This window comes from Armigeres subalbatus, chromosome 2 (genome assembly GCF_024139115.2).
Source record: "Armigeres subalbatus isolate Guangzhou_Male chromosome 2, GZ_Asu_2, whole genome shotgun sequence".
NCBI lineage: Eukaryota > Metazoa > Arthropoda > Insecta > Diptera > Culicidae > Armigeres > Armigeres subalbatus.
The window spans coordinates 341,528,744-341,555,628 of record NC_085140.1 but is presented as its reverse complement, the minus strand read 5'-3'; the positions used below and the strand labels follow the sequence as shown (position 1 = coordinate 341,555,628).

Here is a 26,885-nt window from a genome sequence, read left to right as displayed (position 1 = left end):
TTAGATTTTTGCCAATAAAAATGTGTGGATTTTTATTAGTGTTGATTACATTGAAAGTTTTACACGCTAACCTCCATTTACTAAGTGATTGAGTAAAATTGTATTGCCCTTTTTTTCTCACGTAAATTTTAATCAATTTTCGATTTTGACTATGAGTAGTAGATCTGTTCACCATTTTCAAAAGTATTTCAGATTCAAAGTGCCACCCCTCTATTCACGCCAAATCCATGGAGATTTAGAGGTGCATCAAACGAGATTTGTGATTTTTCAGACTTTTTCGTAGAAATGTCATCTGAATGCATCAATTTAACTCCACATAATAAAAGCATTAGTCGTTGATAGCTTCTTTAGACTATTATCTACCACTTTGTCATTGATACTAGGATGTTTAGAGGGCTTATTCTATGACTTTTTAGTAGATTTAGCTGAAAAAATGCCTAAAAACCAGAAAAATAATTTTAGGTGCTTCTGGGGGTAGTATAAATTTTCAATATGTGCCCAATTCAATTATTCCGTTTATTTCTTTCGAGTGTTGCGGAAGTTTCGTCCATACATCACTTTATTCTGAAAAATAATCTTCGTCATGTAATAATACAGTTTTCATAAAATGCTTTACATTTGAATAAAGCAGTCAAGCAAGACCATTCCCTCCATGCCAAAACAAAGTTGATCATGATTTATGAGCCATGTCATCCACTGGTATGGATCTAGAGTGGGCTATGTGGTAGTGTCAGGGCCTGCAGATCAAGAGGTCCACTGTACGAGACGTAGTAGTTTTGCTTTGAGTAGTTTTGCTTTTGACGGAAATTGAGTAATATTTCCTGGGAAGAAAAGAGATGGCAATACAATTTTGATTAGTCACTGAATAGATGAAAGTTAGAGTGTATGCACCGGCACCCATATGCACTTCCTTAGTCGTGCGGTAAGACGCATGGCTATAAAGCAAGACCGTTTCTCGGTTCAGTCTAGTAAGTTTTCGGATACGATCAATTTTCTCGGCTTCCCTGGGCCTAACATTATCGTCGTGTTATACTCATGAGATACGAATGCAAAAATGGTTACTTGGCTTAGGAACCTCGCCGTTAATAAATATGGAAGTGCTGGATGAAGCACTCTTTTATGACATGTAATGGAAATATCTATAAATATCCAAGTGTCCTATCAACATAGATATGTATGTTAGGAATAATTTAATGAGAAAAATTTCAACAGAAATAAAATAATAATTTTAGATTTCCGCCTCTTCACCCCACGGTGGAATGGTTTGGCACCAAGCTCTGCGATGTTGATTGGACCTGAGTATGGACAGCCAGAGGGGACAAGGCGCCGAGCATACAGAAAAGGGTGTTATGTGAGCTAGCAGCCTAGCAGGGTAAAAAAGTTTTGAACAGGAAGACGTGACGTATGGAAACGAGAGGAAAACGAGAGCACATGAGATTCATCGACATTACCAGGAAAAAGCACCGCAACCAATACGCAAATAAATGCTGGAAATTTATGTTTTGATTAATTTGCATACATAAATTAATATATCGTAATAAGTCATTTAGGGGTTTGCAAGCGGCCATAGTTTGGTGCTACTGGTTGGGTGAACGTCGTCGTCGTCGTGACAGCGCTTTGGCATTGATGGGCCAATGGAAAATATGTAGCGTTTGGAAAAAGTATGGAATGAATCTGAAAATGGGGAGTATTTTGCGGTTTTATACATTAGATGGGTGAGTTGCTGAGCTCTAACCATGCTAGAAGGAGGATGTGTTCGGTAAGTGGATACTGCACCATATAGTACATACACGAGGAATGGTGACCGGATTGGAAAACGATGATAGATGACTAGGTTTTGGAAGAGGAAGTGTTGGCAAATTTGTTGAAACTTGTTGAAAGTTTAATGATAAAAAACATGAAGTGAGTGATAACGTTTATCATAGGAGTCCTATAAAAAGAGCGCCACCAAGTGTCATTTATGAAACAGAGATTATCTGTCAGTTTCATACAAATGCGTGTTCCAAACTAGCAGGAGACCTTTTCAAAAAAGTCTACGTTAGTCTACGAAAGGGGGGGGGGGTATACAAAAAGCCTAAGTATACTTTTTATTCTGTTCTATTTTTTAGAACTGTCTAAACAGCACCTTTGTGCGAAGTGAACGCAAACGGAATAACAGAGGTATTCTGGATTGGTTTAGAACAACGACTTGTGAACTTTATTTTTTCTTACGTTCATTCGTTTGGTTTTTTTTCCGGATTTTTTTGCAAGATTTTAACGGGAGAATCTTTTAAATTTCTTCATCAAAATTTAATCAATTTCACTGAACTAATATTCTGAACTTCGGCTTAAAAAGTAGAAGCATAAGATTTGCTTGAAGGTTTTAGTATCTTAAACGCCAAATTTATTGTTTTGGTTGCATGCGCTCGAGTATGAACATTGGTCTCTTATGATGAAAAACATGGACATCTAACACATAAAGTACCATCTTGAAAAAAAACATGTTGATCACATTATTTGAAGCGCCATTAGCAATTTAATACTTATGCATCTACTTTTTAAAACAGTACTAATGATTCTAGTTTTAAAACTATCAAGGCTTTCACCAGGAAATGCTGAGCATTCTAAGTAATTGTTGAGTTTTCTAAAAATCCTTCGAAAAATTTCCAAAATTTCTACTTGGGTTTTTTCGATTCTACTAGATCTTTTGATACTTCTTTGGAAATTACAAGTAATTCTTTAGTATTTTCAAAGGAAATTATGTCATACCTACTTCAACAGACATTTCTTTGGAATCTCCAAAGGAAGGTTTTCGAGATATCGTTGCGTTGCGATGTAACGGAGTATTTCGGAGATTGCATACTGATAGCTGTCATGTATATTCTTTAACTTTCTTACTTCAATTGCATATGGATTTCCATTTGGGATTTAATTGCAATCCAATTGGAGGTCCAAAATTAAAAAGGATGAAAGCTATCATTGCTGGCCACGCCCATCTTCTCCGTTACTAGGGAAGGGAAGGTAATGATGATATGACGTCTACTTAACGAGAGGCCAGCGACCACCTCAGTCTTGTGGTGAGCCAGTTCTAACTTCCTGGAACTTATTCACTCCTCCACAATTGCGATCGAGTGGGCTGCAGTCAACTCCACCTCTTCGATCGATTCGCCGTAGACCTCCAGCGTAATATCGTCAGCGAACCCGACGATTACCACGCCCACCGGGAACTTCAACCTCAAGACACCGTCGTACATGACGTTCCATAACACCGGACCGAGTATGGAACCTTGCGGAACCCCTAAGGTTATGTCACCGCACTTCCGACCCGCCTCCGTGTCGTATACCAGTACTCGATTCTGGAAGTAGCTTCCGAGAATCTTGTACAGGTACTGCAGGAGCGCATCTGCAATAACTGCCCAACTGGCACTATTGAATGCATTCCTTACGTCTAGAGTCACTACTGCAGAATAGCGACCTCCCTTCCTCTTACGCTGGATAGCTATCTCCGCGGAATTGGTAACCGATAAGATAGCGTCTACGGTCGACTAACCCTTTCGGAAGCCAAACTGGTTACTCGATAGACCATCCGCAACCTCCGTGCGTATCAACAACCTGTCGAGGATGATCTTCTCGAGCACCTTCCCCGCCGTATCAAGCAGGCATATTGGTCTATATGCCGACGTATTCCCCGGTGGTTTTCCCGCCTTTGGCAATAGGGCCAAACTCTGCATTTTCCCATGCTTCAGGGAAAACTCCCTCGTCCAGACATATCCGCATGATACATCTGAACATCTTGAGAGCCTCAGCAATGGCCGCTTTTATGGCCAGGTTCGGAATATCATTCGGTCATGGCGCCTTACCTACACTAAGGGACTAGCAATCCCCGCAAGTTCCGCCACAGCTACTTTTCCCTTGTCGGCAGCTCCACAAAGTGATGCCAGGGACTTGGGTCATGGAAGAGCACCGCGATGATCCTCTTCAGCATCTCTGGAGACCGCTCTGTAGGGTCCATCGCCCCACGTGTCTTGGCTATTACGACCCTATAGGCGTCACCCCACAGGCACTTTGACACAGGCCCTCGAAGCAGGCTTTTTTGCTTGATCTAATCTCAGTCTTCAGAGCGGCTCTAGCAGCCACGAACGCCACCCGTCGTGGCCGTAGGCAGGCGCGGCGCAGGTTCGCAATTGCTTGAGTCCACCAGTAAGCCGGTGGCCTCCCATTCCTAGGGTGGACTTTCCTAGGCATGGTCGCATCGCATGCACGCGTGAGTACTGTTACCAGGAGGCGCAGGAGGCGCAGGAGGCGCATAGCAGCTGCATAAGAAGACCCCGTTAACTTTGGCAATGATGAATCCCTCATGTGTTGAAGACACCAACTCTTGGACAGGGTATTTCCCCGTTGTCCATACCCGACCAGTTAGTCATAACAAAATTTTATCACAATTATATCAATATGTGTTACAAATAACAAAACTTGCAATAATTTTGTTATAAATTCTCTGCCAAAGATAGAGGAAATAAAATTTTATGATCGTCATAACATGATTATAACATAATGTGTTATGTTTATTTCTACCGAAAAAAATTGCCTACATTTTTGGTAGATAGGAATTGGAAAAAACGAAGGTACCACCTACAGTATAACTCGAACCTACATTCAAAGTTGAGCCAGCTGGACAAAGTTAATTGCCTACATTATGGATAATCAGAATCTTTTCAAGAACATAATTTGTTATAGTACTAGCTATTTTCACCACTTTTCATGTAACACAACGAGTTATATTTTTGTTCAATAAATAACATATTTAGTAATGTTTTTGTTAAAACTAGAAGAGATTTTGTTACAATTTTTGTTATTTTAACTACTAATGGTACATGTTTTATAACAACCGCTGTTATGAAAAACTATTGTAACAGAATAACAAGGTCTGATATAAATCTGTTACTATCTACTGGTCGGGTATCGTCGCCATTTTAGACCCATCGGTGACCCAATTACCGTTCCTGGCGGGTACCCGGTAAGGATCTGCTATGATGGCGATATCCGTCCCCATTCAGCAACTGTCTGACACAGCAGTTGCTGGGCTGCATCACAGTGGTTCAGGTTTAGCTGCGTTACCTGCACTGTGATTTTGCAGCACGCTTAAACGCCGGGCACTTCGAACCCCCCATGGGATGCTTGAACAAATCAAACAATTGGGAGGGTTCGTGTCCCTTATGTCCCTCCAATCCGCAGCGTCGGCAGAGCTTGCTTCTGTCAGGGCCTTAGCAGTCCCATTGCTTTTGCTCCGGCTCCAGGCACTTGAAGCAAACCTCGAGTTGCTCCTATATGCCCACAGGGCACACCGACCATCCCATCTTGACGCTCCCTAACTTGACTACTTTGGAGGCGTCCGCTGCAAATAGCCGAACCAATGCTACCTTGGTCCCTACCGGACTTCCCGTAGCCAAACGGCTGCGGTGGGCGTCTCCACTTCACACTGTCGCCGCAGTGCCGTGACGAGCTCTACGACTTCGGGGATCTCGTCTAGGTCTTTAACCCTTAGATTCACTCTCCGTCGTGAGTGCCCTTACCTTGACCGTCTCGCCTAGGACTTCCTCCGCCAACATCTTGTAGGCGGCGCCCTTTTGCGAGACGCCACGCTTTAGCTCGAGGATCATCTCGCCCATCCGGGTACAATACGAATAAGACATTCGACGTACGTCGGGCGCTGAGTTCACCGAGCTTGACGTCACTCCTCATCGCCTTCAAGGTGTCCGAGTATTTAGCCTCGTCCGTCTTGATGACTAGGGCATTCCCCTGGAGCGATTGGCGCCTACCCTAGACTTCTTGCTACCCTCATTCACCTGGGTCTTTTTCAGGTCCCTCCCTCGGTTTTGGAGGTACCTGGCCGGGGCTCAACGTCCCAGCCCCACTACTAAAGTGGGGCGTCATGGTCATTTTTCAAATCAATAGTTTTTCGAAGCCATTCTGGGTCCTGAACAACTGTGCAGAATTTGGGACCGATTGGTTTGCTTCCTCGCTTTCCGCATCGTGTTTGAAGTTTGTATGGAAATTAGTATGGGAGAACGTATATTTTTGCATTTCTACTACTAGAGGTTTCAGTTCATCGTAAAACAAGTGGCATATTACGTTAAAGTATAACCCAAAGGATGCCGAAAAACTTTGCTGAAGAAGGCACGTTGCTGGAACGTCCACGAAAAAAGTTATAACGCTTCGAAGATTGAGTGTTCCAACCGTATGCAAAAAATCGTTTATTCTGCCAGCACTGCCGAACTACGTGGATCAATAAATTAACTGAGTGTTAATTTAAAATTATTGTTTTTATAGGGTTTTGCAGCTAATGGGCGTTATTCGGAATCATTTCACAAAGTAAAAATTCCCACAAGAAGGAAGATGGGTTTTGCCCTATTACAGGTTGTCCGGTAGTGCTGGCAGAAACATTGATTTCTTGCATATGGTTTAAACAATCAATTTTCGAAACGTAATAACATTTTTTGTAGACCTTCCAGCTGCGTACCTTCTTCGGCAAAGTCTTTCGGCATCTTCCAGGCTATATGCTAACGTATTGAGTCACGTGATTGATGATAAATTGAAGCCGCTAAGAGAAAAAATGTAAAAAAGAACGTTTTCCCATACTAATCTCCATGTAAACTTAAAACGCGATGCGGCATGCGAGGTCGCAACCAATCGAGCCCATATTTTGCACAGTTGATTGGGGTCCCAAAACGATTAAGAAAAACCTTGATCTCACTTGATCGGACGAAGTTTGCGTTTTCCCATACAACTGCGCCCCACTCTACCACTACCCTCGTTCGGGAGAGTAACCCTCCGGTTTAGGACCGGCCCCAGGAGCTCATCCCCTGGAGACTGTATCCCCGTTTTTATGTCTGCTCCGTCACCCCTGACGTGCCCGCGAATACTTGAGCCTCAGTCAACTCCACGGATTTGTCTGACAAATGTCTGTCTGTCCGTGTGCACACGAAAACCGAAAAACATTAGCCACTTTTTCATATAGTAATTCTTAACCGATTTTCTCGCTACAAGTTGCATTCGACGGGGGACAAACCCTAGTTGATCCCTATTGCATATACTCACAATCGGTCATTGCGTTGGCAAAACCAAGGGATTGAAACGAGAAAAACATCGTCACCGCTAGGTGGATTAATCTGTTTTTTTATATTTTCGGAAAGCAATTGAGTCAATTTTCAATAGCAAAAAATAAGGAATGATTCCGCGTCGAATTCAAACTGTTGCAAGCAAATCGGATACGGCTAAGTACAAAAAAGTGTGTATCTTTTTTTTTTGAATACATACATACATACATACAGACATCACCTCAATTAGTCGAGCTGAGTCGATTGGTATATAACACTATGGGTCTCCGAGGCTTCTATCAAAAGTTCGGTTTTGGAGTGATCTTATAGCCTTTACGTATACTTAGTATACAAGAAAGGCAAAAATGTAAGCTCACAAACAAATATTGAGAGATAACCTTGCAGAATTGTAAGGTCTTCTACAATATTTGCCTAAGAGTCTAGCATTTTCGCATATGTCCAGTTTTTATACAGGTTTTGGTATGTTCTTATACAGAATTGTTAGAAAATCTAACTATCGCCGGTTAGGTAAAGTATTTTGGTTCTCGAATAGAGTAACAGTGGCGGATAGAATATCTCCTTTATCAACCAAGTTGACATGCTTATCATGATTTATCTGCAAGCAATCCACCCCATCGCACAATGATTTTTTTCCTGAAAAAGGTCATTAAATTCAATATCTCAGGAATAAACTGGAATAAAATTGGGGGTGTTTATACCAAAAGATAGATTTATCAATAAGAAATTTGATCCCCACCCGTTTGTTTGGCTTAGTGGGGGGGCTGGAAATCGAACCCATGACCGTCCGCTTATAAGGCGAACGTGTAGCCCCGTGGACCCCCGTAAACTTTGGTAATTTCTTCTAGTAATTCATCACAAAATAATGCCACGAATTTCTCCGAAAACTTTTCTGGCAATTCATGGAAGAAGTACCTTCGAAAATTTGTAGACACTATTTAAAATTTGAACAGAGCTAATGTACAGCCAGTCAAAGCTAAGCCTGGTTGGAATATCTCCAGAAATTCTTTTAATCCTGTTAGGCCGTTACAAATATTTAATTAACATTATGTCCTATTGGTCTCCTGAAGGTCAAGGCCCCCCCCCCGTATGATAAAAAATAATAAAAAAATAAAAAATAAACTCTTCGGATTTTTAAAGAATGTTTTGAAGATTCTCAAAATTATCCGAGTTTTATTTTGTTGTCCTCTCAAAATGTTATTTTTGGGCAAAAAAATCCGAATAGGGGGAGACAGAATTGTTTTTAAATATTTGCATCGGCCTTTTATTGCCCAACAAATTCTTCCAGGGCTCACCCGATTATTACTCAACAAGTCCCTCAAGAAATTTATGCAAAGTTTCAGAGAGGACTGCACTTGTGGGCAGGTTACCAGCCGATAACTTCGATTCAAAGATTTATCGGAAATAAGAATAAATACAGCACAATTGGCGGCGTAGACAACTTTTGCTCCCTGCATATTGTATCGTTCGATTAGGTAAGTAAATCAGTTTCAAAAATGAAAACTTGTGTTTTTGTTCAGATTGTCGTAAGACTTCCAACACTGCTCCAGCCATATTGCAAATGGACCCTAACAACAAGACCAGAGCTTCCGTTGTCGTCGTCATTTCACCCCAAAAGTCCCACAGGACCACCAGTCTCTGACACTCATCATAGCCCCCATCTCCGTCACCTAATGGCTAGTGGGCTACCACTCCTGCTTCCGTGATGAACATCAGAATCAGAATACCGGGCCGACGAGCCTGGCAGCAGCAGCCGCCCGTTCCGTTCAGGAACAAGACAAACGACAACATTTCAATCAATGTTTGTTTAGGCAAATTAGAACGAGAGGCGTCAGGGCGTGTGTTGGCTTTCTGATTTGCATACGAGAGCGTGAATCTGCCAGAGTGACTGTCTGCGTCGTCGGCCGTATGCTGCGGCTGGGACCGCTTTAGAGTTTATAAAATATAAATTTGTTTTTCCGACCCCGTCCTGGTGGTGTTTTAGAGCCATCAGGATCGGTTCTGAGCAAATTGGAATGTACAATTTATTAAAATGTTCTTTATGGCATTTTGGTATGAGCTTAGATTTTTTCCTCGATCCAGTTGATGCCTCTGCAAACAGCTCAGTGAATGCGAATGTCAACATTTTCCGTTGTGACTTTGACGCGAGCTGAAATATTGGTTTGTTCTACCGAGGAAAACCAACTGGATAGGTTTTCCGTGATTTGTTTTAATATGCAAATTGGAATAGATCTACGGATTAGAGTGACGCGTTCCGACCATATGTGCAGAACTCGAACAGCACTTTTTCGAATGAATTAATTTTTACCGTGTCGAACGAAATTCGTTCTATAATTTGAACTCTTCCAAAAACCCCACATTTCCATACCACGGGATTTGCGCGAATCCCTTCGCAAACAAGTCGGCAAATCGGCACCACTAAAAAGGCCAATCCTAATTACAAGGCAACCCGTTGATTACTCTCATTATCAAGATGAATTCCAGAGCTTTTCATTATTTATCCCCTTGACGCCGCCGTCGCCGCGGCAGCCGAGAGAAGCGCGAACGCGAAAGCCAACGAGGACGCGAGCGATATCAGCGCGCAAACCGCCCATCTTTTTTGAAGCTGAGGAGTCCGATGCAAGCAGCAGCAACCACAAACGGGCACCTTGCAACAAAAAAAGAAAAACAGCCTTATCCACATCCTGTGTACGGGGTGCGTGTGTTGATTCACGATGCCAATTCCAATTGCATCGTGCTGCCCAATATATCCAATCGTTCGTGTGCAGATTTATACCAGCTCCGGTCCGGTACAATGGTTAATATACTGGGGCCAGCATTACGTTTTTATCGACCAATTGACTTAGATCGAATGCCGTTTTGAGAAATTCGCAACACATTGAAAATAGTTAGGTCCCATTCTGAAATTACGTAGCGCTTAAGAAGGTAAAGGCGGGGCATTTTGGTATTCGTCAAGTCAATTGTCTGGGCTACCGTGCGAAATTTAAAAACTCGAAGAAAAATCAGGCGTTAAAAAGTCGTAACGATAGAGAGGGAGCGAAATATTGATAAAAACTATTCGAGTAAAAAGCAATCATCTGAAAATTATCGAAAATATCGCAAATCGAAATCCATTTTTATCTCAATAAATTCAATATTTTCGTCAGATTTTTAAGGAAATATTTACTTACGTATTATTAAGAAATTGAAATTCACATTCAGACCTTCAAATGCCATAAAATTGTTATAAATACATTTTCATGAGAAACATCAGAAAATTATTTTTAATCAAAACTTTTTAAACCAAATTAGTTCAAGCTCAAATCGCATAAACTGAAATATGTTCCATTCAGTTTCAATTTACGCAACACGCCACTGTGCTCAAAAACGAATGTCATTAAACCCAATGCCCAATCCCCATTGCAGAAGGAAACTTGCCAAAAACAGCTCTTCAGACGATCGCGACTTTGTAGTTAACTTGTTGCACGCGTCTTCAGGATGAACTCCTTAGCTCATGCCGCTCGATCTAAATGCTGCTTATCCGGCTCCGTAGCCTATTGCCAAAAGAAATATCTTCCTGCCCTGCAATCACCAGAACGGAAAGCACACCAGTTCCAAGGAAGCTTCATGGGCCAATAAAACCCGTGCTTCCTAATTTGCCTAATTAGAGCAGTTGAGCCTCCCGAGTTTGATGTGGGAAAATGGATCCGGTTGGCAGTTGCAAGAATGTGATAGAGCCATAATAACAATCCGGCTGGTGGTGGTACGTACGTACGTGATCCTAAGCATTTCGAACATAATTGGATCAAAAACAAAACCCGGAGCGGCAAGTCGCGCTCTTATTACGGCCCGCTCGGATGTCGGCTTTTGACGGGCTGATTTGGGATTTCGATTACGTTTGATTAACATGTTACCGTTGCTAAAGCAGCTGCTTTACGGCTTAATAAACGGGCGCGCTGCTGCCCGTTTATCTCCGCGGGTCCTTAAACAAAGCGAAATGAGCGAACAGTCTGTTTCGAGATCAAAGCCGTTTAATGGGAAGCGCGTTCTTAAAACTGGTGCAGCGTGGATAAATATAATCCTAAGCCTAGCGATAACCGCGGAGGTAATGGCACTTCCCCAGGGTTTATTAGTGTCGGCGGTGAAGGGGCAATAAAACTCACCCGAAATTAATACCCTCATTTGCATCTTGTTGTTTGGGGTAATCAAAATAAGGTGCAGTAGCTGATGCAAGGCTACGGTCGGAGTAAAAAGTATGAGATCTTATATTGAATGGTACGACAATGATTACTCATTTCATTTCTCAGGAGCATTGTTTAAAACACGATCATAGTTAAATTAATAGTACTTAATCAGTATAAGATGTTTTGCTTAGACCCTAGATACCTATTCTGTTTGTATTCTGTGTATACATGTATATGGCTGGGAGACTTTGCTACATCTATTTTAATTGCCTACTGTTGGGCAATTCGTTGGGCAATTTTTTTAAATCATATTATGATAAAATCCTGTTACAACATTTGAAAGATCATGGGTACTAAGAACAAAATTGTTCCAAAATAAGTTATAAATATCACAATATGTTAAAATTGTGTTTAGTTTCTGTTATGCTCTTCTAGTTGGGTATCCGTTCTGAACAAGTTGGTGAAGAATGGAATGATCTTCACATAATGCTGCTTAAAATCAGCGTTCGAGATAATGATCAATACTTATTCAGATGATATCGAAATATAATGTAGAACACTTATAAAGTTACCTAAATCCGAGTTTCCGAGAAAATGATTCTGATGTCCCGAGGGCAAAGAAAAAGAAGGCATTCCAACAGAATCACTTCCTGCAAATATTCAACGGAAGTATTTCCAAAACTCCAAAATGCATTCAGTCTTTACAGAGGAACAGCCGATGATAAGCAGAATTCTGGTGACGATGCAGACCTTCAAGATGATAGTTCGTTGCTCATATATGCACGCATCTTTGCACGCACGCATCTGAGATCGGAATCTAGAATTCTATTTTTCAAACTTTGAGCAATTCCTAATTTCTGAGATCCCATTTCAAAATATTGACTCGAAACGAAACATTTTCTCTGATTATATCCAGGAAATTCCCCGAAGGTTAATTTGGTGAGCGAATTCCAATATATCTCTCAAATATTTCATTAATATTGCGTATAAAACAATTATATATTTTTATATAAAAATACCATCAGGACACCTGATTGAAGCAATTTGGATAGGAAGGGTGGGACTTCCCTGGGCATAAAAGTATCATCGTGTTAGCCACATGATATACGAAAGCAGAAATAGTAACCTGGCAACAACACATTTAGTAGCTAACAAACATTGTTCTATTTATCATACTGTAATTCTTGATTTTGGCGCCCCCCTGAGGGCTGGCGCCCTTGGCGGGGGCCAACCCGGCGTTGCGTTTTAGTACAAAACGCTGACTACAACGAACAGCGCGACGCGCAACGCGCTATAGTGATCCAGCCTTTACTGTTGGCTGTGGATTTGGTTTCAAAGTTTTTGGAACTTAGAAGGAAATAGTGCCGAGCACAAATATTCATGTGTTTTGTAATACTGCTGAAAAAATAACAATTTAGAAGACCCAAGAAAGTTGCCCCCCCCCCTACTCGAAATCCTGGCTACGCCCATGGTATACATTTTAAACAGAGGTCTTCATTTCATAACAAAAATGGCCAGCATGGACGAGTCCAATCAATTGACTTTAGAAAATCTAGGTTTTTCCCCTGAAATAATTGATATTATAACTCGTAAGTACTCTTTCAATTTATAGAATGTAATAAAAAATTAAACGCTTTGAAAATTATAGGGCATGGTGTAGACACGGCAGACTTCCAAGCCGTTTTAAAGTTCCTCACGGACTTTAACTTGGCCAGACTGGAGGAACATGGCGAAGAAATTTCTGTTGTATTTACGGTAAGTAATGCTTTTATTACAAAGAAAAAAAGATCAGAACAAAAGACTAATTTGCATTTCCATTGCATTGAATTACAGTATAACATGGTCCCCGCTGAAGGAGAAGGGAGTTCTGGATCAAATCCAGCTGTTAAGAAGGTGAGCGATATTCGTTTTAAAGATTGCCTTCACATAATCATATACGTTTTATCAAAACCAGGAAGAATCGTTGCTTGATAACTCTCAAGATATTGACGACAATGGAAACGTAAGCATGAAACTGGATACAACAGCAAATATCAACGAAACACTACCAGAACAACCGTGTACCGAGTGTACTGCGGAAAAGCCTCCGGGAGCAGAATTGTTGCAAGATCCGGTGGCTAGTCCCATACCAACAGAAGATAAACCATCAAGTTCTTCGAAAAATCAGATATCGGACCTGCCATCGACGTCCAAGGTAAGAACTATTGAAATGCCTTCAAACTTTATTATTGAACCTTGCTAGAAATCGACGCTAAATTTCCACAATGCCGCACTCTGTAACAATTTTTGTACGACTAAACTCATTTTTATTAACATAATTTAAATCACACACTTCTTAAACCGATTAGCAAATTAAACAACAGTTTCTCGCACGAAGCAAACGCCTTCAGAATCCATAATTTACTATGGCACATCAGATGGTAAAAACTTTTAAATCTTTTTTATCCTTTATCAACAATAGGGTTACGGGATGTAATGTTAGGCCTGGATAAAAGATATTTTAGTTACTAGATAAAGATTGTCGCTGTCGTCGCTGTCCGGAACATCTTTTGCTGGCGAGGATAGGGGAGCTAAATGTCAAAGAAGGAAAATCCATACGATTTGACAGGTATGTACCACACATGTTTCGGACAGCAGAACAAAGGGAACAGTAGCGACAATCTTTATCTAGTAACTAAAATATCTTTTGCCTGGATGCAACGTTGGCTCATCATGCAAATTAATCAATAATTCAACAATAATACATCGTTTTGTATTGAGAAATATTTATCAATGCTTCTTTGAAAAAGTGTATCAAAGCCGACTTTATTTATAACTAGCAGACCTGACGAACTTTGTTTCGCCTAAAATTGATTTGTTGTCTGATTACTTTTCGAGATATGCAGAAATTTCTGGTTCATTTGGGAGCCCTCTTTTCAGAATGCTAAGGAGTTTCAAACCACCACAGAAACATATCTTCCCTTCCAAAACCTTCACATGCCATTGATTAATTCTCGAGTTATGATGAAATTGCTGGTTCATTTATATGGGAGTCCCCCTTTCCAAAGAGGGGAGGGGTTTCGAATCATCTTAAGAACCTTCCCCGGCCCCATACATACAAATTTTCACGCCGATCGGTTCAGTCGGTTCAGATACGCAAGATTCATGCACTTCTTCAATTGATAAACGCAATAAATCTGCGTGAAAAATTGCTTTGACTCGTTTTGTTAGCAACCACTTAAGTAGGCAGGCAGTGCAGGAGATTTTTCTTTTGCCCAATGAAGTAGTTTTTGGAATGGACTTACCTATTTTCACACATTAGATGAACGAATTACAATCACATTATTTTACCATTCATATTTTCATTAGTACAATAGTGACACAATTCGGCATCAACATTTCAAAAGGGCGAAACTGCTTTGGTAAACAAGAGCTTCTCACGTCGCTGGTGGGCTTATTTGAGCCCACCCACGCAATCCAACGCCACTGATGGAAGCAGCGAATCCTCTTCTATCAATCAATGGTGCTGGATGTTGTGGGTGGGCTAAAATTAGGCCACAAGCGACGTGAGAAGCTCTTGTTTACAAAAGCAGTTTCGCCCTTTTGAAATGTTGGTGCCGAATTAATCAAAACTTTTTTGAACAATATTAGAACACTCGTTGCCAAAATACGGCTGACGATTTTCACTGGAAGCAGCAAATTATAATTGCCTACCTTACGGCTTTTACAAACGATTTTCAGTGAATAATGCACCAACATTTTATGGGCCGAAAAAGCATCCAACAGCAGAGCCGAGATTAGGAAAACTGGCCGAACATAAAGTGATGTTCAATCAAAGTTAATTGCCTATTTCCGGGGATTAAACCACCCGACTTGGACATTAATTTACAATGTTATGAAAACTCATATGTGAATATGTACGTTATGTGGAAGATATTGGGTCGTATGAATAAAAAGTAGCAAAACTCAGCGCTTGTAGTATCTACTCAAAATAAAGTCCACTACATGTTTGATATGAATAAAAACATTTTCGAACTTATGGCATATGCTACATTCGAACTTAGCCTTTACTACAGTTTACTACCATTTACTACACGGAGAAACGTCAAAACAAAATAGACCCCATGATGACGATGATGATTTCATCATTTTTTGCGGGTAATCAACAAAAGACATGTCTGTCTTGCTTCTTTTCCCTACATTGGACTTCTATTTTCAAGAACAAGGCCGATTCGCTTCGATTCTGATGAATAATCTCCATTTGAAACATGAGTAGCAACGTCTTGAGCAGACTACAAGAAATCAGTAGTAAACACTTGTTTTATTCATACCGAATCAGTTGTTTGTAGGATGTCCGAAATGTGTAGTGTAGTAAAGTCTCTTTTATTCATACGAACATATTCCACAAGTGACGTTTACTACTGAAAATGTAGTAAAGTTGAACTTACTACTTTTTATTCATACGACCCATTGATTTGAAAAATGTATTGGAGGTAACCACTTTCCCTTCGATGGGACTCGAACCCATGACCCTACAGTACGCTAGACTGGTGCTTTAACCAACTAAGGACCTCCATCGGCCTTCGCAACCTAGAGGCTACTGAAGTGAAGGGTTAAATAATAGATTTTGAACCATTATTGTTGTTTTTGAATACTTGCGTAATAACCAAAAGTAAGAAAGCCGTTTGGTGGCATAATTTCGGTAAGATATTCAATATATGAATATTTAAATCGATAAATGTGCTCAACCACAGCATAATAGCCTAAGGTTTGAGCCTTATACCCTACAACAGGAATCATTATTACTTCTGACATAATTCCTATGTTTATTGCAGCCACTTAGACAAGCACAATTATAACGTAAAATTGAATATAATCTTCTATATAATAAAAATGAAATGGTCTGTGTTCGTATCCGCATAACTCGAAAACGGCTGGATGGATTTTCATCATTCCTTCAGCAGAAACATTCACCATAGTTTCCGACGGGTTTATATGATACTTTCTCATGTGAAAGTGACGAGTTAAGTTAAGTAAATCATGAAACACTAAAATTAAGATTCTCATCAATATTTACCATGGGCAATTAACAACGCATATTTTCGCCTACTATGCAGGACAATGTCTGCCGGGTCAACTAGTAGACACTAAATTTTAGATATCCTCGACTCGAGCCTTGAAAATGCATGCATACTTGATAATTTTGGTTTTTTGTCCATTAATTACAGTTTTAAAGCACCCAGTTATTGGATCGCCAGGCGCCGAACCGGTCGAACCCGAAAGAAAAAAAACACCGAAACTTTGAAAACATTATATTGTCTATCCGGAACAAAGTTAGAACGCTTTTTATACCGAAGTTGGATTTTTCTTCAGATACAAGCAACTTTCCCAACTTCGGAAGCAGTGCGCTGGATTCGCCTAAAGATGCGCTAAAGAACGCATCAATTAGTTTGACAGATAAAACTTCGGAAGAAAGCTCAGTTCGGAAGTCCCGAGTTGTCAACACGGCAAACAGGTCGCGATACAATCTAGTTCGAGTCCTAAATGCAAAATATTGTGTATTCGTGCGGATATTTCGAGTCCTTTCCATGACAAGGAGTCATGTTCACGACTGACAAAAACGAATTTACTGCTCCGAGGATGGAAAACAACTAATTGAAGGAGGAACAATTCTTGAAAAAAAAATCTTCTGTTGTAACGATTAGCTCCTTGTACCCTTAGTATAAATTAAGAGAAGTTTAGTTTAAGTTAAAAACATTGTAATTCCTACATGGTTCATTCAACCAGAGGAAAAATCCTAACTGCCAGAGGCAATTGAAATGTATTGATAATAACTAAAAATGTAACATAGTAAATAAGGATGATGGTGTTAAGAAAACACGGAGCACCTAGTCTAAGAGATAAATTCATGTATTAGACAATTAGCAAATAAAATTAGTTAAAAAAAACTCTTATTCTCTCTGTTTGCTCACATTCGCCATGCGCTGAAGTTTGTCTCTCCAGCGGGCGGCATACTACACACGGAGACAGTTTGAGCTAGTACAGCACCATTCGAAATCTTCTACTGCGACTGAATGAAGTCGACCGAAATACATAATGACACAATTTTTTCGAAACGAGTGCAAAAACGTAGGGGAAACTGGACACACATGATCCCCACTTTTTGTTTAGCATATTTCTCGATGTAACATGCACAGATCTGGACGCTTCTTGATGGACTTGATAAAGAATTTAATAAGCTATTCAAAAACGTCATTGGAAGCAATTATTTGTTCATGAAAGTTACCAAAAAATCGATTTTGCCGAAAGATAGAAAATTTGGCAATTTCAAAACTTGCGGGAGACTTGATCCTCATATAGGGGGAAATTGATCCCTTTCAGAGCTGAACATGTTTAGGTTCTTCCAAGTCTAATGAAAGGTTGAATTGGTCTAGCCTCAAATCCTTACAATTCTTCATAGTCTGCCGTAATATCAGTCGTGCGAAAATTAAATATTGTTAGTATTAAGCAAGGCAAGTGTTTTCGTTCTCGAATAGAGTAATAGTGACAGATAGAATGTCTGCTATAGCAACAAAATTTGCATGGTGATGATGATTTATCTGCAAACCATTCACTCCACTAAAAGACTCCACTAAAAGACAGTAAGACTATAGTCATATCACGACAACCATGATGTTCCCAAGAGGATCTCTCTTTGTGATTGATACAGTTATGATATACCAAAAATGGTTGATCGATACATAAATATATCTTGGTAATTTTAGAATCTTATTATTCTATTAAATCTCTGAAAATTGGCCACACTGCAAATGCCATGGCCAATGGTAAATATCCCTGAGTACCTGTTTTGGGACCAATAGAAAAAGAGTGTGATACCGCCATTCGAGTCGACAATGGGTCTGAGGGTGAAAATGGGTCATCGTTCTCACCGGCATTCTAGAGGTAGTAGAGCAAAATTGTTCAAAAGGTCTCTTATGTTTTGGTCTTCTTGTCTTCAGGTGCATTCAAAATATTCTACAAGCATTCTAAGTAGCTGAAACAGTAACCGATTCTTACCATATTTGACACATTGCCTCTCCCGACGACTGTACATCGAGATCGCCAGACTACTATCAATACCACAACCGCGATTATACCAGGATGATGACTTCATAAATACATTAATATGCTGCTGTCACGCATCATCATTTGTGTAGTGCGTGTTATTATGTATTACACAAATGCGATTTCTCTTAAACGACTGACCAAAAGATGTTGAATGAGCCTATTATTAAAAATTCTTTAAGAAGATTTACAAATAAATGGTGATTGTAAGCAATTTTCTCCTAGTTCAAACGAAAAAAAAATTAATACCAGATCGAACAATATTGTTTTTAGGCCCTGTGATTTGTTGAGTATTTTCAAAGCCTAATTTACACTCTTTTTCATTGAAAATAATGTTAGAATGCATTTAATAAAACTAATCAAAACTTAGTATGTTCATGTTCAACTACACTTTTTTCTGGTTAATGAAATAAGCCAATTGAGAAATTCAAATTGCGCGTGTATTGTCTGATTGACAAAATTAAAGAGAAATTAACAATATTTATACTTTTTAACTAGAAAGGAATTTTAACAGATCAATTAGTTACATACAATACAATAATATGCGACGGTATACAACAAACGCCTTAATATATGCAATATCGGGATCAAGTGTGTCCAAACTGTGGGGGATCAAGTGTGTCCATGTTGAGTATTTATCTAGTTTTGTTCTTGTATTCAATGGAAAATAAGCAATAGTTAATTGAGTGAATTTTTCAATTCTACAATAATAACACTTTGTCCAGTAAAAATTGGGTACGTTTTGGTTGGACACATTCAAAGTTATTAAACTTTTCTCCTTTGAAGAAAAAAAGGATTGAGAATGCTTAAATAATAAAGGCTCTCTAAAACTCATATACATAAAGTAACTAACTCGAAATGTTGCTCAGATTCAATATTCTATTTTTTTTTTAACCAGTTCATTTTATTTTGTAGGCTCAGTCGTGTGTGACACTTTGCGGAGCCGCAATTCTCAAGTATGATATTTTTACATGGTATATCATCTTATCTTAACAGTTAGTTGGGAGGGGACATAGACCATAATACTCGTGGTGACTCAAGGTTAGAAAAACTTAATACAGGACGGACGGGGTAGGGATTTGGGTTTAGGTTATTTCAGCTGCTCATCAGGGCGTTTGACGTTGAACGTTGAAAACGGTTTTGCGTGGCGTCGTGCTCGATTTTTTCAATATTCTATCTAACGGATTCGTTTGAACATATCACTGGTATAAAAAATGTGATTAGTTTTCAAGAAAACATGGGGGGATCATGTGTCCCCGGGGATCATGTGTGTCCAGTTTCCCCTACGAATCGAGTGATTCGATTCGAGATACGCAATGCCATCCCAGTTTTTCCATGCGATTCATTCCACGAACATAAATTTGGAGCATATTTACGCCAACAGAACTAGCGGATGTAAATATTCCATCAGGCGATGACGCATGAAGGTATTGAGCTAAATTGTTGTAATCCATTTAATTCTTGCATTAGTGGTTGGTACCCGAAAACAGTTTTTTTTTTCAGATCACGTCGTAATCTAATCTTAACAGGCAAGGAGTTTTTGGTGTGTTATACCAATACCAATAACCCCATCACGACCAGGCCAAATACAGCGAAGTTTCAGCAACGATTGTTGGCTTTGAGTTCACGGAAGATTTCTATACAAAGAGGAGACAACTCATCTCGTATAAACACTTTGTTTGTCCAGCCACAGGGCCATCGAAATCCGGAAATTATCGATACTGATAGCAAGCTGAAGTGCTTCTTCTTTGCAAGCAAGCGTTCTTTGGCATGGGCATTTTTAAAGGGGACTCGAATTGGGTTGTTTTCTTCTTTTGCAGAAGCCAGCCTTGTGCACGAAACAATAGTTTTGTTGTCGTCGTCTTTGAGACAGACAATATTCACCAGGGATTCAGTGTTTTCGATCGGTACAGGTGGGATGTCTAGAATAATGGCATTGGAGGGGAGTTGCGAGAGCCGTTGGGTATCCAATTCGACCTCCTGCTTATCGACTACATTAGTTATTGCATCGGTTTTAGCGGGAAGCATATCTAATGTTTTTTTTTTGAATGGTCGTTCTCAGAAGATAACTTACTTATAACCGATTCCAGCTTATCAATTTGATCGGACAGATAATCCAATTTGTTTGTTAAAAATTGTTGACTATGCTCTAGTGGAAAACGTCCAGCTCATTTTGCAATTAGGCACTTATCTTTAACCGATTTACTTAATCCTTGCCAAAATTGGCCAGGTCGGACTTAGAAGGCTTAGAAGTTATGACTAAACATTTTTTTTTAATTTTATTTATTGATTGTTAGATCAATTTCAGTCTGAGCTAATTTGTCCGTATACGATTCGTATATGGGAAAATACGGCTTTGGCAGGTTTTGTTCTATTATTGTTAGGGGGGTTTTTGTCGACCAAATTTTATGAAATTTGGTCACAATATTCTTTGATATGCAAAGAATTTTTAGGCCAAATTTGAGCATAATCAGTCATAAAAAAAGCCCTGACAATAATAGAACAAAACCTGCCAAAGCCGTCATTCCCCCTAGTTCGAATTACCAACAAACAAATTCATCAATAATAAGCATCTGTTGATTTGAGGGAAAGTTATCAAGTGATATAATTTTCTACTATTTTTTAATAATGGTAAAGAAGACCCCAATTACAATTTGAATAACATGTAGTTTATATAACAATTCTTTATCCATATTTTTAAACATTCTTGGTTTTTTTAAATGTGTCGAAAGTAATAATGAAACTTACAGTCAGTTCTGATTACGGGCTTTATAACCTGAAAAATAATCATCAACTACAATGTGTGTCAGTTTTCCAATTAGCCATGCGAGCAAAGGAATACGATTGCTAATAAGGAGATGGCCGTAAAAGCAGTCCAAGTTCCAGTTGGAATGTAGAGCCATAGAACAACATTGAGAAGAAGAAGAAGATGTTATTTAATATTTTTGGTATTTTTGGTTTGTCAAAATAAACGCATTCAAGCTTCTGATTGATTTTATTTCAAAATTTAACTTTTAAAAATCATTCCATAAATAAATTTGTGGCGAATATAGTGATGACCCGATTTTTGATATGTCCAAATCTTGACTGCCCCTGGAATGAATCAATGATGAAGTAGAATTATTCCAACTTTTTAGAAGTCTATATTACACGCATCAACTTATGCCCGGCACAATGTACCGTATTGTACATTTTTCAGCATTGCCATTAATTGACCTCCCTAATGAACATTTCTCGATACATTTTATGATGAATAAGAAAGGCATCATCACCGCTAGGTGGATTAATCTGGGTTTTTGTCTTTATTATCGAGACAATCAGCCCGAGACTGGCTCGTCTTGTAAGTATTGTTGCTTCTATATAGACATTTTTTAGCAATCACACATATTTATAAAATTAAAGCACATCAAAGCTTCATTTGAAGTGTCACGTTCTGCAGCTTGCAGCTAATCTGCGAGAGGCACCATTTGCCACACCACCACTAATTGCGACCGTCAGCAGCAATCACCTTCAAACTTCTCGAAAATGAAAAACACCCCGTCGAAACTTGCGCTGCGCATCAGGTTGGTTAATTCTCACGATCTCACAACTTCACACATTGTGGGATGCGTTTTTCCTCGGTTTTCTTTTGTTCGACTTGCGCGGCCGACAAACGAACGAACCGGCCCCGTTGTTCGTCCTCGTGAGCCACGCACGCCGATCCCAACGCCGGCCATCCGCACGACGACGACGACCGAAAAGGATTCAGTCGATTTTTGAGGGATTGGAATCAAAGCATAATTGGCGGTTTACCGAACGGAAAAGTACAACCTATTAGCAGCGGATGATTACAGACCGGTGCCGTGTTCTTTCTTTAACACCTTGCCCGGTCGCGATCGGTACCCGCAACCAAAAACGTTCCGATACACATGACTCGACCCGACGATACCCCCGGGATCCCACCTCCGGAACGTATACAGATTCCAGCGCGCGAAGATCCTTTGATGCGTACACGTTCGGCAGCAGAGAGGGAATCATAAGAATATTAACGGAGCATTAGAATAAAACAGCAATTACGGAAATATGCGGTTGCAGCGGTGTTCGATGGCCATTGATCATCATCAGCAAATCGTTTAAATTAGTTTAATGAACGAAATGTGGGCTTACAGATGATTTGGTAATTTGCAAAACATGACGTGCAGAAATGCTGCAGCGATGGTAGTTGAACTTGTTTCCGTTTTCTAAATTGCGTTGAAAATATGATTGGAAGATGTCAATCAGCTGCACGCAACGGCGGCCAGCATTGTAGGTGATGCACGTTGGGGATAAATACGATAGACATAAGTACAACACTATTTTAAACAATGAAGTAACTATTGATTTCCAATTAAATACCTCTTATCGAAATTCATTTATTTCGGCCATAGTCGAATTATTTTTCAATGGTAGCAAAACAAAATTTCCCTAAAAATTAGAAATGGCCAATAAAGACTTCTGGGTATAAGCAATAAATGAATATATTTTTTCGAAATTACTTTATTGGCTTTTTTCTGTGATACATAGAAAATTTCCTTAAAGAATTTTTCACAAAACGAAAACAAAACTAGCGAAAACAAAATTCCTCTGGAGAATTCTTCGGAGATACCTTTAGGAATAACTTTAGGAAATTGTTTAGGCAGAAATCCTTCGGAAATTTCTTTAGGAATTCTTTGGAAAGTCCAAATTGTTTTCGGAAATACCTTTCGAAATTTCTTCAAAAACTCCTTAGGAAACACTTCTTGGGGATTCTTTCGAGAATACCTATACCAATTATTTTACGAATTTCTTTCGAAAATCTTTCAGAAGTTCCTTCAGAAAATCCTATACGAATTCCTTTGTAAATTACATTGGAAATTTGTTAGGAATTTCTGCGGAAAACTCTTCAGAAATTTTTTAAAGAATACCTACGGGAATTGTTTCAGGAAAACCAAGTAGGGTAAATCACTACTTGGGCCTATGGACCCGATTCCCGGCTCACTGCACAGAAAACTAAGGATTAATACTTTTTGGAAGCCGTAGGTTTATGATTGATAATTTTTAGCAAGTCTCTCTCTTAGTATGAAAAAAATCCTTCATCGTTCATAGGAAAACTATCTAATTAGTTAACGCTATCATGTTATTTATAATTCTCTCGATTTCAAAAAGTGAGAAAAATATAGTTTTTAAGCGTTTGGAAGTATTTCTGATGAGTGACGTCGCATTTTTTACCGTCCCGAGAGAGAATGAGAGTAAGATGTTGAGAGATTGAGCGAAATTGTGATTAGGCCGGGAACTGCTATGGAAGTGGGCCGGATATGCAATCGCTATGACTGAAATGAGTGCTGCATATCGTTAATTTAAATCAATTGAAAGCTGTTTCTAACGATGTTTACCAAGAAAAGCTATTTTTAAGCAGAAGTGAACCCATTTGCAGTATTGCACGGCCCACGAAATTCAGTTAGTTACTGTCATAAATATCAATTAAATAATGCAGTCGTATGCATGTTAGGTCGGGAATGGGGTAAGAAACCCTAATTTCTTTTTTTTAGAATTCCTGTTATGAATTTCTTTATGACTTCCTTCGGAAATTGCTTCATAAATTCCTGCCGAAATTGAATTTGGAACGCTTTCATTTTTTTTTAATGAATTGCATCAGTAATTGAATTGAACAGGATTTCCTCAAACAAATTCTTTCAGTAATTCCTTAAAATAATCTTTCCGAAACTCTAGAAAGAAATTCTTGGATTTCCTTCGAAATTCCTCTTAGGTTTTTTTAGAACTTCATCCGGGAATTCTTTTAAAAATTCCTTCGGGAATTCCTTCGGACACTTCTCCGGAAATTTAATTAGAATTTCCTTAAGGGGTCGTTCAAAAATGATGTCACAAGTTTTAAGGGGGGGTCTAAGATTTTGTGACAGTACATGTACTAGGTATACAAAAAAACGTGACAGAGGGGGTTTGAAAATCCCAAAAAGTAGTGGACGTCATATTTGAATCGCCCCTAAGACCTTCGGAAATTTATTCTGGGAATTCCTTTGACATTTTTGTAAGAAACCCTTCCGAAAATTCCTTAAGGATTTTCTATTTCATTCTTTAATAAATTTTCGAATTTACAAAAGCCTTTTCAGAGAATTTTCTGAAGGAATCCCAGGAGCAGTTTTAAAATAATCGATTTGATGGGTCTCGTGCCCCAGCTCAACTCTACCAGTGCCAACATCGTTTCTCCTACTCTATACATACTTCTTCTACCCGGGTCTTGGAACGAGAGCGCCCCTCGGTTTATGATATCTAGACTTGATATGTTGGGATTCCTCATTCTGGTGTGTATAATATTGAGAAACCACATATTCTGGTATAATAGAATCTGTAAGATTTAGTAACCATGACATTATCACCAACATAATGCAGATTGCTTTAAATTATGTCTCCACGTTGTGGTGCGATAGAGAAGGGTTGAGTGCTAATCTTTTCAAAACCACTATAGTGCCTTTTACGCGTAGGAGGAAAATTATATTAAACAGCATGATATTGAAAGGTACACGTTTGGAACATTCCAGTACAGTCACATACCTTGGCGTAGCAAACTTAATTTGAACAAGCATTTAGAACAGAGCTTATAGATCCACTTGAGGTTGGTAGAACTCATCCTAATTCGGTAGTGCATTCAAAACGCTGAGCCGTTTATGGGAGAAGCTGTTAGTCAAACAACGACGCTCACTTCAAATAGCGATACGCCATAATGGCATAGCTAGAAAAAAGGGAATAGGGGAACTCCTACGATCTCCATCTCACTGAATATTATATTCATCTCATCGCGAAACAAAGAAATACAGCACCAATTTTGTCGCATCGTGTTGGCAACATGCGTGCTCACTGCTCAAAAAATTCACAAAATTATGAAACAAATCAAATTGCTTTCCATTGGTTTGTTTTTGATGGGATGAATATCGGAGCCATGAGATGAATTCCAGGAGCAGTTCCCCTATATTACAATAGATCAAAAAATGGCCGCAGTGATAAGAACATCCGACAAGGAGAAAAAACATCTCCTAATTAAAAAGGCCATTTTTAAAATACTTTTTTAGAAGGGGCGTTTCGCAGATAAATGTACCGCAAATCTGTAATGTAACTGCAGTGTCTGTCTGTGAATTGTAAAACAAAGAAAACTTTCACACGGAAAGGATCTGACTTTTAGGGGCCATTTTGCCTTTGAACAACTGCTTCGATTTTCCCACCGATCTCGCTCTACGCGAAGCACTCTAATCGTCAGAAAAAGCGCAATTACGGAACTCGTTCGATTGATTCGAACTCACAGAGTCGGCAGGCTGGCTGGCCGGTTCACCGTCAGTCGGTTAGACAGTGGCTCTCGATGACCTGCAAAACCCCGAAAAAAAAAATCAAAATCCCAGGTGCTGCTCTCTTCTGTTTGAATATGTAAGTCACCTCCCCTAGTTCACACAGAACGGCAGCGCGCGGTGGCCCACAAAAGTGATCGTCCGAAGCATCTCATGAAAAGTCTGGCAGCCGCGGCCTATACTTAGCCCTTTGTCGGCATCTAAACTGCCACGCCTCCACCGGGTGAAGCGTTTATTGCCCTGCTACGTAGGACCTGCTTACCGCCTTCCGTCCACTTCGATCGAACCACCGCACCGCAGTTTGGCGCACGTACGTCCGCAAATACGTCCACCGCGACTGCTGCTGTTGCTGTTGTTGCCGGTCGCTCTGGCCGCTCGAGGCTCTTCGGGCGGATTTGCGATTTTTATGGGCATTTGCGCGACGAGGAAGATTCGACGATCGCGACCCCTTACGAGCCCCAATAGCCGTTGTTGGTTCCCTTCCGCCCGCGCCACTAACCGATTGCAGTCATTTGCAGGAAGGTGCCTACGCGCGCGCAGCAGAGATCGATCAAAATGTGGTTAAAACGATTTATGCGCGGTCAGACATGCATCTCTAGGCGGGGGACACTGTGGGCTGAGGTGCATGATTTGCTTAATTAAATAAAAAGGAAATTTATTATATTATAAATATGGAGATGAGTGTTCGACTGTAATATTCTGTAATTATGTTGTTATATTCGGCTTTGCAGTCCAAGAACTCGGTCAAAACGATAATTTTATGTTTGTCCCTACGTTTCGGCACTGATTAGTACCATCTTCATGAATTCTCCCCTGAAGATGGTACTAATCAGTGCCGAAACGTAGGGACAAACATAAAATTATCGTTTTGACCGAGTTCTTGGACTGCAAAGCCGAATATAACAACATAATTATATTATAAAGACATAATATTCTATTTGGTTAATTTTGAGAAACGATTTAGAAACGAACATTGGATGGTACACTGAATTAATGATTTTGTGTGTGTTACTTCTACGTGAAGTTAAACGAGACGGACGCAATGAGAAAACAGAATTTTTCTAGAAAATTCGATTAGATGCTGATGTCATATTAGAAATTTGGAGACAGTACTCGTCGATAGAAAATCCTTCCGCACGCGATGTCATATGAGCAAATCAAACCGCCTTCCTTTTGCCAGTGGAGATATATCA

General features: G+C 39.7%; 1 protein-coding gene across 1 annotated transcript; it reads left to right on the top strand.

Annotated features, from left to right (window-relative positions):
• The first annotated feature begins 12,767 nt into the window (after positions 1 to 12,767).
• On the top strand, positions 12,768 to 26,483 carry LOC134210013 (uncharacterized). The gene is made up of 5 exons (XM_062686038.1): positions 12,768 to 12,846; positions 12,906 to 13,012; positions 13,091 to 13,150; positions 13,212 to 13,451; positions 26,424 to 26,483. Exons 1-5 carry the CDS (start codon positions 12,768 to 12,770, stop codon positions 26,481 to 26,483), a joined length of 546 nt encoding a protein of 181 aa, XP_062542022.1.
• Positions 26,484 to 26,885: the final 402 nt, after the last annotated feature.

Coding starts and splice junctions, on each gene's coding strand:
- LOC134210013 (XM_062686038.1), top strand. CDS start 12,768: ATGGCCAGCATGGACGAGTCCAATCAATTGACTTTAGAAAATCTAGGT. Junction 13,151..13,211: donor CAAATCCAGCTGTTAAGAAG/GTGAGCGATATT, acceptor TATCAAAACCAG/GAAGAATCGTTGCTTGATAA. Junction 13,452..26,423: donor ACCTGCCATCGACGTCCAAG/GTAAGAACTATT, acceptor TCGGCTTTGCAG/TCCAAGAACTCGGTCAAAAC.